Source organism: Lagopus leucura, unplaced genomic scaffold, assembly GCF_019238085.1.
Source record: "Lagopus leucura isolate 7727_CA_CO unplaced genomic scaffold, USGS_WTPT01 Super-Scaffold_100040, whole genome shotgun sequence".
In the NCBI taxonomy this organism is placed as follows: domain Eukaryota; kingdom Metazoa; phylum Chordata; class Aves; order Galliformes; family Phasianidae; genus Lagopus; species Lagopus leucura.
In genome coordinates, this window is record NW_024962289.1 from 3,532,353 (window position 1) to 3,545,876 (window position 13,524).

A 13,524-nucleotide genomic window follows, 5' to 3' on the forward strand; every position below is an offset into this window, starting at 1 on the left:
AGATATTTTGAGGTGAAGCCCCTCAAAAGGCTTGTTATGGATCCTAGAAAACACTCATTAGAGAAGCATCTACAGCTGCAATCCAGCAGCTGCTAATCCATGCGCTGAGGTCAGCTCCACTTACCCCAGTTACTGTGCTGGTGTGGGATGTGCCTCTGGGCTGTGTCCTGTCCCCTCTGTGACCGAGGATGAAAACCCAACTGCTCAACTTCCTGTTACAGTCAGAAAGCCCAGCAAAGTCCTCTGCTCTCTTTCCAAACCTGCGGAGTTCAGGCAGAATGGAGTAACTCGGGAAGAGCCCACTTGGTTCGTAGCCAGTTCTCTTCAGTGGTTTGTGCCTGCTTAATTGTTTGGGAGGGAGAGGAGCAAAAGTGAATTAGTGAGCCTCAGTGGCAGATATTACTGTCAAAGGACCTCCTTGAGTTATTGTTTCAGTTGACAATGTAATCTTTGTCTAAACAAAATTGTGCTGCAGAGGAAGCAGAGCAACTTAAGCGGGGTTGCTGGAGATTAGAAACCACTGCTATGCTGAGCACTCTGCAGTCCAAATAAACCCTTTTCAGCCTGTGGTTGCCAGCTACCACTAATCTTAGGTTACTGTTAAGCAGTATGCAAATATCGCTGAGAAGTAAGCATAGGGATGGCCCCAGCTAAAGGTTTAGGAGTTGCTCGTTTCTGCTGGGAAAGCAGCCTGTCTGTGTGATGTGAAGAGCTGTGAGCAGAACAAGCGAGGCCTGGCAGCTCCGGAACCTGGTGCCTGATGGGCTGGGACCTCTCACTGCTGTGGCTGTGAAGCGGAAACAGGAGCTGCTGGAGGCCAGTGGCTGTGTCCCATCCCTGGTGCCTGCAGCCCTTGTGCACGCTGTGGCCCAGCCCTTGTCCTGCAAGCTGTCCCTGCGCTGCCCTGTGCTGAGGGCCAGCTGTGTGCTGCAATCCTCCTGAGCTGCAGCAGCTGCCCCTTGCATGGGGCTGCTTGCATTTGGCTTCCCATTAGATAGGATAAATGCACATCTGTTTGGATGGATCTGTTAAGGAATGCGTTGTCTCTTAATTTCTCTTAGTGTATTTAGCAAATATGTTTTAACTTCTAAATTAAACATGCAGGACTCTCTCTTAATGGAAATAAGTGAAACTGCTGGAACACTGACTGTGAAAACATTGTTTGAGCTTCTTCAAACTTGGTGAGGACTAGACAAAAAATTCTTTCTGATGTATAATGGAGAAGCTGCCCACGGTCCCACAAAGTGGGCAGGATGCAGTCTGGCAGCTATTTGTTTTCTCCTTTTCTGCTGATTAAGCCCCGGCTAGCAAGTCAAAATAAATGTCACAGTTTTTATTTGGGAATTTGGGTAATTTCAAGCTAACATTGCAAATGCTTAACACTCAACTTCTAAAATGGTCTCAATTCTAGCTTGGCTTGTTTTCCCAGGGCTGGGTGCTGTTAGGTTGCACTGTCTGTGCTGGAGCACTTGTGCAGCAGCCTGAGCTCTGGGGTGAGTGAGTGAGTGATGTGTGGCTGTGAGATGTGCAAGAAGTGCTCGCACCCAGCCAGCAGTGGGGTGAGCCCTGCTGGGGTTTGCCTCACCTCTGCCATGCTTCATTTAATGATCAACTCAGTGCATAAGGCAGTCGGTCAGCAAGCAGAACTGAAGCGTGGCAGTTGTTATTTATCTCAAATCTGGTACCTTTTGGAATAAGGTACAGAACCACTGTTTTTTTGCTGCTTCTGTTGTTTTTTTTAAAACTTCACCACTTGCAGAAACATCCACACAGTGCCTTTGTCAGTGCTCACCTTCATAGCAAAGAGATCCTCTCTCAGTCCTTTGTGAAAGACTCGGGCACATCTTGAGCCTTGGAGTAAGAGGTAGGAATTGACTTACTGGACTGCCAAAAGCGGCTTGTGACCATCAGCCTCAGTGCTTACTCCTGTAGACTGTACTCCTGTAGAAGAAATGTAACAGACAGTGCCTCTGTCTTGTGTTGTGCCATGTCAGAAACAGTAAACAGACAAGATCGGGAATTAGTAATTGCTTTAGAGATAGCAGTGCTGTTCTGTCCTCACTTGGAAGTGAAGGGTGTTGTGCTGGAAGAGGAGTTGTTCTGGAATTCTTTGTGGCCTGGTGTCTGAGCTGGCACAGGGGTGTTCTGTGTTCTGTGGGACAAGTGTGAGCACTGCTGAAAACAAACCAAGCACTGTTATTAATCTTAAAAGCACTGGTATCTGGGGGGAGGGGAGGAAAGAGGTGCACCTGAATTTCATCTTTGAGGATAAATTGCAGTGTTATGCATTTCAGGACAAGTGAGAATCTCTGCAAGTGCACCTCGATCTCAGGTTCAAAGCCATTCAACTTGGAGATAAGAACTTACAGCTTGTCACTAAGCTGATGGTGACGAGGCAGGAAGAAAAGGGTAAATGCAGTTTCAAGGTGTATCCCTGCTTCCCTAAAGAGAAGAGATCACTTCCAACTTCCAGTGGCACCTGTGTGTATGTGGAAGAATCCTGTGATTCTCCTGCTTGTCCTAATGATGTCCCTGACACCTCTCCTTTTTTGTTTTAGTTACCTGAGACCTCCTGGAGTGAGTTATCTCCTGAGGTGTGCTTTGGCTCCTGTGGCATTTTGGATCTCTTCTGATCCTTTGGCCATGTGGAGGTTCAGGTTCATTAAGGAGTTCGTAATGGCTGCTTAAATTGAGGTGCTGTAACTTTACCTGCCAGCTTTATAGCGTTGGCAAATTACATGCTTTCTGAAACATTCACTTGCATGTTTAATGGGCTGTTGTTGGCAAAATACTGTATTCCTATGAACTGTGAGGCTGCAGAAAGTACCCTGACGAACACGACTCAGCTGTGTTGCACAGCTGAAGGTAGAGGTGAAACGTAGAGTCTGCAGTGCTGCTGAAGGAATCTCCCAGGAGCAGAAGTGTTGGGATGTATTTGCTCTGCAGTAAGATAGGTGCTCAGCAAAACACTTGTGCCTGTCAGTCTTCCTGTGTTATGCTTTTGGAGATGTTTGTTGCAAGTCATTTCATGGTGTAAAGCGTTTGATAGTTTATGGAGTATCCAGGCAACATTTTAGTGATAAACACAAAATATAAAGGCATGCTTCGTCTCTGTAACCAGATCGTTTTCTGTGCTTAGCAGTCCAGTAGGACTTGGTCATTCAAAGGTTACTCAAAGCTTGGAGTTCAAGAATGGCAAGTTATCAGACCACCTGTCTCCTTTACGACCCAATCCTATCAATCCTCAGCAGCAAAATCCCTGTGGATGCAGGGTCCCTCTGCTGTAGGCAGTGACCCACTTTCATAAAACCTGTCAGGAATTCAAATTTTAAATCTCTTGGAATTGTCTGATATTTGAGCCTGCTGCTCTGCAGTAGAGGACAAATACCAACAGAGCTTCCAAACCCAGCATCCACAACAAACAAGGGAATCAGCCAGGTAACCAAGCTTTTCTTTGTTTATGGACCATGGCACCTGAATGTTAAGTACTATCTAAAATTGAAATCCCTCTGTTTCCCCATCATCATGCTCTGGAGAAATAAATAGGGTGCGTTGAAATGGATCATCTGGAAGGAGTCTGGCGCTGAGGAGAGATGACGCTCGACGTAGCTGCAGTGGAGATCAGTTCCCCTGTCTGTAGGTTCCTGCAGGCTGAAGGGTGGAAGTGCAGCACTGCGTGGCCTTGTCTTTAACAGGGCTTGGGAAAAGGTTAAAACTCACGTTTGTCTCTTTTCACCTCTTCTCTGGAGTTAGCTGTTCTGTCTTGCACACTTCTGTTCATGTTCTTACCTAAATAAGGATTAAATGCTGAAAGGATGTGTGGAAAGGGTGGAGGGATAGCAAGACAGTCAGTGTTTGTATGAAGGCTGTGACTAAATGTCATCTCAGAGCAGGGAGGGATGCATTAATTCTGGAAGCAGGTAATAGGCCTGTGGAAGTGTTTTGAATGTGTATTTGTTATTATGATAGCTCAAAACCTGGCTTTCTAGTTGGGCAGTTTGCTGTGGCCCCGGATGGCTCTGCCTTTCTTGTGAATTGAGTTGGGAAAGGCAGATCTGGGCAGCTGCTGTACTTCAGTGTAGTAAAGGGGAGCAAGGCAGTTGCAGAGGGTGGGCATTCATTTGCTCACAAGCTGTGCTCTGTAGTTTGGTTTCTGTCCTTCAGTGCTGCTGCTTGTGAATATTTCTAGGAAACTTGAAGACAGATTCTTCCTTTTCTGCTTGATTATCTTCTACCACTTTATGAATGACCATAGTGTGAGCACAGCAGAACTAAGGCATGCTTTTAAGAAAAGCTGCTCTGTTAAAATACAGTAATTCCTTTGTAGGCGGACTCTAGATTGGAGCAGTGGCTTTTCTGAACATCCTGCCTGAACCAATTACCCAACAAATGCGTTTAATGCACATCTGGAACCTTACCCAGAGTTAGCAGGGGTTGGTTAGGGCTGGTGTGTGTGGGGAGGATAATCCTTTTATAACTTGGAGACAGAAGGGAAGGGAGGAATAAAACATTTCTCTATCCAAACTCTCAAACCTTCTGATTTTTCTATACATGTGTAGTAAAAAATAGATCCCAATGTTTATATTGATAGATTTTTTTCATACAGGAAAATATTGCAAATGTTCTGCAGCCAAGCCACAGCTCTGTTTGAGGAGGTGCCAATTGTTGTCCTCGTACTCAGTGAGATGAGTGAAGTAAGTTTAGGGGCTTTAGGGGAAATAATAGCTTTCAAAGCTGTCATTCTTGTCCTTGTATTCTGGTGTTTCTTCTTTGCTTCAGAGTTTGATCTGTTCAGCACTGGACAAGGTGGTTCCTACCAGGGCTGCAGCCTGCATCAGTCAGGTGTTAAACACAGCACTTGGTTCTTGCCTTGGGAGTGAGAGTCAGCTTCTGGATGGGGGGGGGAAGAGGAGACCCAGCAGTGATACCAGTGCTTCAGTGCCTGATGCCTCCAGACTCTGAATAGTTTGGTGTCTGCAACTGGTGTAACGATCAGCTGCTCCCAGAGGGAAAGACTTGCTCTACGTTGCCACATCTGCCTTGTGCTGGCTGCTCTCTTTCCTTTTATAGATATATTTTGGTAGGATAAAATGTCTGCTAGCGCAGCCCCTGATGTGCAGTGCAGACATGCTTGGGATGGAGGAGCTGGTGGCACGAGCCCTCTGGCTGGGAGCAGCACAGCACTGGGCACTGAGTGTCCTGCTGGCTTTGGAGAGTGCAGTGCACGGGCTGCTGGTGGGACGGGTGGTTCCATGCCTTCTGTGCACTCATTGCAGCAGTGCTGTGGCACAGGCTGGTCAGGGTGCTGAGCAGCTTGAAAGTGAAGTTCCATTGGTTGGCTCAGCTGCTTGAACTGGCAGGACTTGTACATTTGGTTGCTGGTCCAAAGTGGAATGGACTGGGGGATGTGAGCAGGGGAAGCAGAGGCATTGGCAGCAGCTCAGGTTATCTCCAGCAGCAGGGGAACTTTAGCCCAAGGCTAATGTCAGACTGTGTTGTCTTTGTGCTTCCTAATTCCTCCATTCAGAAGGACGTGTTATTTTGTAGAAATATTGGCAAGCAGATAATTAAATTTTGTTTTTATTCTTAGGCTCTGTGATTTTGGAACTTCTATTTCTAATTAGAAAAACTGTAGTAAGCTTTCTGTGCAGCTTGAATGTTACGACCTTCAGTGCTGTTTGGAGACCTTGAGATATATTTAAATCCAAGCTGCAGCCCTCTGGAGTGATAGATTCCCATGGGACTTCACTGTTTGTTTAATAACAAAGGGTTGGTCTTGTGATGTGGGTCAAACTGAGTCAACAACTTGCTCTCTTCTTCATCCCCTCGTACTGCTTGCTTGTCCCTGTGCCTATATCCGTCTCAATTAAATTGACTTTGTGCTAAATGAGTGCCTTCGATTAGTGAGCTGAGCTGCCTCCACCTGGGAGCAGAGCAGCACCTAGAGCTGCTGGGGCAGCAGGAGCTGAGCTGCTGCAGCAGAAGGGGAGGATTTTCCAAAGAAACCAGAAGTTATCTGGCAGGTACTGATAGAAGAGAGTGTTACTGACCCTGTCTCACAGGTGCTTCTCCTTGCTAAAATTATCTGGTAAATCATGTGCTCAGAATGCATTGTGCCTTTGTCCAGAGTATCCGTCATCCCAGACTGAAAGCCTATGGAGCCGTGGAAATGCCAAACTTGCTGGTCCTATTGATGAAACTTAGTGACTTGTATTCCCTGTCTCAGTTGCTATAAAGGTTGGAGGAGCTGATAGCCAAACTCGTTCTGCTTTTTGCTCCTGGAATTTTGCCTGCATACGCCATGGGATTTGTTGCATGAGTTTACTCTTTGCATATTTCTGCAAGTCTCTGTCTCGTGGTGGTGTGAGATGTTATCTCATGAAGGCCTTGCTGGAGAGATGATAGTTTTGGGCCTGTTTTTAAGAATCACAAGACTTAGAAGGAAATTTGTTTTCATAACGTATACAGGTTTCCATGAACAACCACTTCAGCTTTAAAAACAAACAAACAAGAGCAAAGGCTATTAAAATCACTGCAACGGATGGTAGATCTCGTTCTTTGTCATAATAATGATCTGTTCTGTGGGCTGAGTGCTGCACTTTGTGTTGAAATTGAATCACAGAAAACAGCACAGCCTGGTGAAAATATTTTCACATGTAAGCACAATAAAGTGGTGGTGCTTCCGTGCCCCAGATGAGTTCCCAGCAGTTCAGTTCTGTCAAAACACGGCCAAACAGATGCTAGACAGTGCTCTACGGGACCAGCTCTTTAGGAAGGGACCAGCTGCTTTGAAATCAAGACCCTAAGTAAACTGCTTTATTTGGGGAGTGGAAAGCTAAACCAAACGAACTGCAAATGAATGTTCTTTCTTAGTCCCTTTGCTGTGTCCAGATGGACACAGGAGAATGAATTTGGAGTAACATACTGCAGAGCTTGGCAGCTTCTTTGTGACACGTGCCTGTGCAGGTTCCTGGACATAGAAAATGGAAGAGGTTTTGTGCACTTGCTGAGGTTTCTGGTAAGGCTAGGATACGTGCAGCTGCCTGGACTTCTAGATAATCTTTAGGATGAAAAACTCATTGATACTGCCTAGCTTGTTGTGAGCACGAGCTCTGTGTGGTAAACCCACAGGTAAAACATGGAATGGTACAAAGCAGTAACCCGTGCTCACTGCTTTCTGCCAAACTGGTTTTGTTTTCAGGGCAAGCGCTACCTGTATTCCTGGCTGGTTAAGTGATAAACTGAAGAGCTGTTCTTCAGAGGAGTCTTTTTTGACAAACTGCAGTGACAGCATTGTGGAGAAGGGAAAACTGAATTACCTCTTTAGAAACCATCATTGCTGATACTACAGTCGGGAAATGCTACCTTTGCACTCCACTCAGGATACTAACTTTGCATTCACTCTGCAGTTTCTTCTAAGTGAGGAGCTGACTGGTGCTGTGTTACCTTGGCTGAGCTGGCATGGAGCTGCCTGTGAAGTTCTGCAGTCTTGGTGCTGCCTGGAGGCAGGCTGGGTCGGAGCTGCTCCTCTTTCCCTTTGGAGCTGACAGCCCCAAGGCCCGTCTGGCTGCAGGAGCTCTGGGCTCTGTCTCCTGCTGGTACCTGAAAGTTATTTCTGCTGGAGCTTGCAAGAGCAGCTGCCCTCTATCAAAGCCAGAAGAACACAGAATTTTATAGACCACACTCTTAACATTTCTGCTGTTCTCCCACTGCTGTTGCCTGCTGCCAGCTTTTATTTCCTGCAGTCACAGCCTTCAGCCTTCCTTCTGGTGCATCTGGACAGGAGCTGCTGCATACCAGGCACGTGTAGGAGGCCAGGTGTCAGCACTCATGTCAGGAATACCACCACTTCTTGAATCCCTTCATTCCCCCTTCTAATAATTTGGCTCGTGTTCCTATTCAGAACTGTTTGAATATTAGTTGCTGTCTGTGCAACAGGTAGGAGAATCACTGGTATCTTTTGCTCTTTCTGAGCACGTAGTTACAGGAGGTGGAAGTGCAAATCCTTGTGTGCTTTAATGTTTTCAGTGAGAACACAAAAGTTGGTGGTGCAGTCCCAGGCCTCTGGTATAGCTGTAACATTGTGCAGCAGCATCTGCCTGCAGGAGTCCTTGAATCTGTGTCCTTCAAATGTTCTATTCATATACTCATTAAAATAGCAATGTTCTGCTTTCTTTGGCTGCTTTGTCTGTACTGGCCATTGAAAGCAGTTTGGAGCTGCTGTCACAAGGGGCTCTCAGCTCTCCCCCCACCTCTGTGAGTTGTGCAGCTCTATGCTGAGGTGCATGAATGGACCTGCAGCTCAGTGTGGCCCAGGCTGCTGTCCCAGTCCCCCCTCAGCTGTGTGGCACTGCTGATGTGAATACTAGCAAAGCTAGGAGAAGGAGACAGAACACATGCCTAGCACCACAGCCTGCTGTAGCTGCCATAACACTGATCCCAGCCCCTTGCTTTGTCCCCACAGCAGCAGCAGCTCTGCAGCTTGAGTTTGTGCTGCTGGGCAGTGGGGAGGCTGAGCACGAGCCCTTCCTGAATGTGGGCAGCTTCTGGGGGGAAGTGTGGTCACCTGCTGGTCCTGAGTGCTGGCTGAGGCTGTAATTATGTGTCAACACCTGCTGTTTCACAACAGCATCCTGAGCTTGGCTCACCTTATAGGTGAGGTGCCTGGTTTCATGCTGGCTGCAGAGTTGAGCAGTACCTTACAGCTCAATGTAAGAATAGTTTCTCTGGACCTGTTTTGAAACTATCTAAAATGGTTTACACGCTCACCAGCAATAGTCACAAACACTGAGGTTGTATACACAAATACAGATGTACTTCAGATCGATCAGGCATGTGGGGAAGGTGCCTCGCAGCCACTGAGGCTGTGTGCTCCTAGTGTGGGACTGAAACCTGTGTCCTGGAGGGAACTGTGGTGGTTCTCCTGCTGGTTGTTCCCTTCCTGGGCTCCTTCACAGCTCATGGTCAAGGAGAATGGGTAAGGGTTGGGTCAGTAGGGAGCCCAGCTTGTAGCTTTATGTCCACAGAAAATAAAATGAAGCTTGACTTTGAGTTAGCGTAAAGTGGAAGGTCTCAGTTCTCAGGAGGCAGCTGTGTTCTTTTGGAGTAAGTAATGAACGTCTGAAGATATAAAAGCAGCAAAACTTTGTTGGAAACTTAAGGAAAGAAATGTTGAGCTCACTGAAAAACTTGGGCACAAAGGGAGGAGAACATCCTTCACTGCAATGCAATGCTTTACTTTCTGCAGGTATACTTGAATGTTTTGATTATAGAACTTTTAATATAGAGTGCATGATGAAATATATTCTGTAAAGACCCTGTAATTATGGAATGCCTCTTGCAGGGTATGACCTGTCTTCAGGCATTCTTTCCAAAGGTCGTAAGCGCAGCAGCGGGTGTCACAGAAGCTGCACTGTATTGTAGAGCTCAGCTGTGTTCAGTATTTCCTTGGCTGTCCTTTTGACAAGTCTTTAGTGAATGAGCTGAATTATGGAAGCACTTTAGGCTTGCATGTTAATTAAAAAGAATAAAAAGCTAAAGGGGAAAGCTTCTGCTTGCTAGAGATGCTGGTGCTATTTCCAAGTAGTTATTTTTGGTCATTAGCATTGTGTACTTGAACTGTTTTCTTTCTTGATTAATACTTTAGTATTTTAAATGCTTTATCCAGTGAATCTCTGAAAAGGTGCACACAGAACAAAAGGAATAAGGTCAGCTTTGTCTGAAAGTGTTTAAGAACATTCGTAGTCTGCATTAAAGCAAAATCCCGATTTATGACATCGTAAACTGAATGTCAGATGTGTTGTTTGCTGAGCAGTGTGTGTGAGAACTAAATTATTGAAGGCATCTTACTAAAAATAGTTCGAGATTGTCCTTAAATTGTTAAGCTGAAAAGTTGAATGTCTAAATGTTTATTTAAAACAGACTGTCTTGCAAATTACAGGATAACAGAGGCAAAACTAACCCTGTTCATTCTTGTTTTGCAGACCGTGAGGACCAATCCATTCTCTGCACGTAAGTGAGCTCTGCTTTTCGTTTGGGCACTTCTGGAAGTTTTTGGTGAGAGAGGGGAAGGTCTCAGGTTAACATTGTTGATTAAAGCTCTGGTTGTTACACCTTGGTCTTCTGCCTTGACAAGTAGCAAGTAGCTGTTAAAGGCAGGATGAAGTGGTGTTCTGTGTAGGGAGATGCTCTTAATAATTAATTCTCCTTATTGAGAGTTCTTACAGGTGTGTGTGGCACTGAAGAATTGCAGTTTCAAAAGTGTCAGTCAAGATGCATGAATCGGAGAGAATTCCCTAAATGTGTGTATCTGTCAAAGAGCTCTGTTACAGCTCTCAGTGTAGTGCCTTGGGAAGCATGAATCAGTGCTGGTCTTGAAACCCTGCTGAGCAGCAGCAGCGCCTTTGACTTGCTTCAAACAAGAGAACTCTGGGCAAGCTGATGCTAAGATTTCCTTCTTCGCTTCTGTGTGGGTGCCTGAATTTGCCCCACCCAGGAGCAGGTTTCCAGCTCCAGTGTAAGTGTGACGGGGAGCTGGCTGTGAAAGCTGGGGTAGCGGAGCAATGCAAGTGCTGCACGGTTATGGCACTGCTGAGTTGGTCTGTCCTTGGGCTGCTGCTGAAAGGGGTGATCCAGTCTCACCTCCTTTCACATGCTGTGTTTGTGCTGCCTTTTAAGTTAGCACTGTGTGCTGGTGCTCCATCATAAGGCAGTTTAGGGAGGTAAGCTAGCAGAAAACCACCCTGACCACAGAATGCTGCTTTCCATCTGCTCGCTTCTCCGGCCAGCAGTGCATGAAGGAGGGATGAATGTGAGGAAGGAAGGCAACAGGGAAATGTCACAGTTGGTAGCAGCCAGCTAGTTTGACTGGTTTGTGTGTTGTGAAACCACACCATGGCTGTGCTTAAGCTGCTTGCAATTAGCTGTCTTGGCTATAACTTGGATATACTCCATTATCTGAGTGGAGCAGGGAGGATGTGGTAGCTGTATGCTCCTGCCTTGGCTGGGTGAGCAGTTGGCCATGCGTTGTGCCAGTGCATAGCAGCTGCTTTGAGGCCATAGTTGGTGAGGATGCCTGCTTCCTGAAATAGCTCGACGGTGAGATTGACTGCTGGGAAGGTTCTGTTTAACTGCCTGACTAACTGCTAGGTACAGTTTGTTCACTGACATGAAGTTCAGATCTTCCACCTACCTCCTGTAAAACAACCTTGACTACCAAACGAGAGGATCCCTCTTCAGTCTTGCTGATAAGGCTATGCTCTTTCAAACCATAGATACTATAAGTACAAGCTGCACGGGCCTAGGGACACAGAAGCAAATGCAATTCTATTGCTAAGGTCAAGGCACAGTCAGCTAATACAGACTTGCCTCGTTCTCTTGTCCCTTCTCTTAGTAGAACTTGTTTTTGTGATAACTATTTTACATGTGATGTACAGGACAGCCCTCAAAGCACAAATAAGATCCTGGAACAAAAAAAAAAAAAGCTTTGTTCTCTGCATGTTTGTGGATGCTTCATGTGGATGCTTCAACATATGCTTGCCCCAGGTGAATTGTTTTGAAGTAGCTTTGTGGCTTTGGGCCTGTGCATGAACTTTGCACTCAATATGGTCAGCAGAGACCACAGCGATTGGAATGACAGTGCTGCAGGATTTACTGAATGTCTGATCTGTTCATTTGTAAATTGAAAAGTCTTCAAAATCTAGTCTTCAATTTTGTTGTTGTCTCACCTGTGGAGTTACCATAAGCTTTTGATCCTTCTGAACTGAAAATGCAATTGAATTCTCTTTTGTATCTGCTGCAGTGTGCTCAGCACGGAATATGTGGGGCTTGTGACATGTTCTGTGTCTTAGGTTCTAGGCAATTGGCATGCTGCTTAATGAACAGCACCAGCAGAAGACAGGATTTCAATGCTGCCCTGGAATGATATTGCAAAATGTAACACTGAAACTGCTAGTGCCATGATACTACACAAGTGTTGCTACCTGTAATTCAGTGTATTAGATACTAATCAAGGCTGAACTTGGTAGAAGTGTGACAGCATCTGGCAGAAGCTGGGATTTCAGGTTCTGTTGGCTGTCTTGTTGCTTTAACTCGTATTTATTTTTACTTTTTTACTGAAGTACCTGCAGAGCAGTATGCAAAAGAGAAATCCTCATTAAAAGGATCAGTGCCAATGAACATATATTACAGAGAAATATACATTGCTTCATTAACGTGGCCTTGGAGTTATGAAGGGTAAGGTATCAAACCTCCAAAGCGGCCAGATAAAATTCAGTTACATCTTGACTTTTGAGAACGGAGAGATGTGATCTGCTGGTCACTGGGTATAAGTATTCCGTGCTCTTGAGCATCATATTTCCACCACAGCCCAGAAGACTTTGCTAATGCTGTCCAACCATTAACACTATTTGGATGCAGACTACAGAAGAACATAGTAGGTGTTACAGACTGCTGTTCAGGTTAACCTTTTTCTTGAAATAATTTGTCTTAGTGCTTTTCTCCAAACTGGACACAGACATAAAAAGCAGCACATCAAAACCACATATATTCCCTTGCATGTATCTTTTGAACAAGTAGGTTATAAGGACAGCTGCTGACTACAGCACTGCTCCAGAGGTGGTTCTCCCATGGCCTTCAGGACAGAACTGTATTCTTTCATCAGGTTTGCATTTTAAACTCATTACGTGACAACTGGTCAGGTGGGGTATGAAATGACCTCCAGCAAGACCATGGCAAACTTGCTTGTATAGCTGACCAAAAGGACGTCTAATATGTTTTTCTCAGTGTGGATTAGTGTCCAGGACTCGTCTCTATTGCGTTACTGCTTCTGCATTGAAAAGACAAACTGGGCATTTTCCTGCCATGCCACTGGTTTTACAGGTCTTTAACTAAGGCAGGTATAAATACAGTAGGAGTGTGTCTTAACCGCACTGGAGGTGGTTTCAGAAACTCCTTTGGCAGTTCATGAAAGGCTTGATGTCTTCTCATCCCAGACATGTCATCTCAGGACCTGATTCATCTGACTGACCCCAATCTTTAGTAAAGTTGAAGATCTTCAGAATAATTTCTCTCTTCCCCCAGGAGTGATTTAAGCTAGCTAGTGAGAAAGGAAAGACCTCTTGCTTGTGCGTGTGGATGGCTGGGGAGTTATAGTATGCCTGTCGTTCTCCTCTCTCCCATTGCCTTGACCCTAGCTGTCTTTACGTGCATCATGGAGGTAGGTCCCCCGCATGGCTTTGCTGAAGGTCTGCCTGGTCAGCATCTTCACCTTTGTCCCTACTTCCAGGTGATGCAGTTTGCTATATTTTTGTTCCCTGTTGTAAGGGTCCAGGTCAGCTCTCAATGCAGCTGGAACGGCACTGTACCAAGTCTCACTCAGACTGCCAGGACAGACGCCCTTTTCCTCTTGACAATCAGGAGTGCTCTTTTGGAATGTCTTTACTGTAAGTCCGGATCTTTAAGGAATTCCAATCTGTTTCTTCACTGGGGAATCTCTGGAATTGCAGTTATCTTCATGCAGTCAAT

General features: G+C 45.7%; 1 protein-coding gene across 4 annotated transcripts in view; it reads left to right on the top strand.

The window, feature by feature from the left end:
- The window catches only part of MYH10 (myosin heavy chain 10), a 93,059-nt gene that overhangs the window by 22,321 nt on the left and 57,214 nt on the right, over positions 1 to 13,524 (top strand). For all 4 annotated transcript variants that reach the window (XM_042883919.1, XM_042883921.1, XM_042883920.1 and 1 more), the window contains one exon: positions 9,984 to 10,011. In XM_042883919.1, the coding sequence (XP_042739853.1) occupies positions 9,984 to 10,011 (28 nt within the window). The remainder of the gene's footprint in view (positions 1 to 9,983; positions 10,012 to 13,524) is intronic.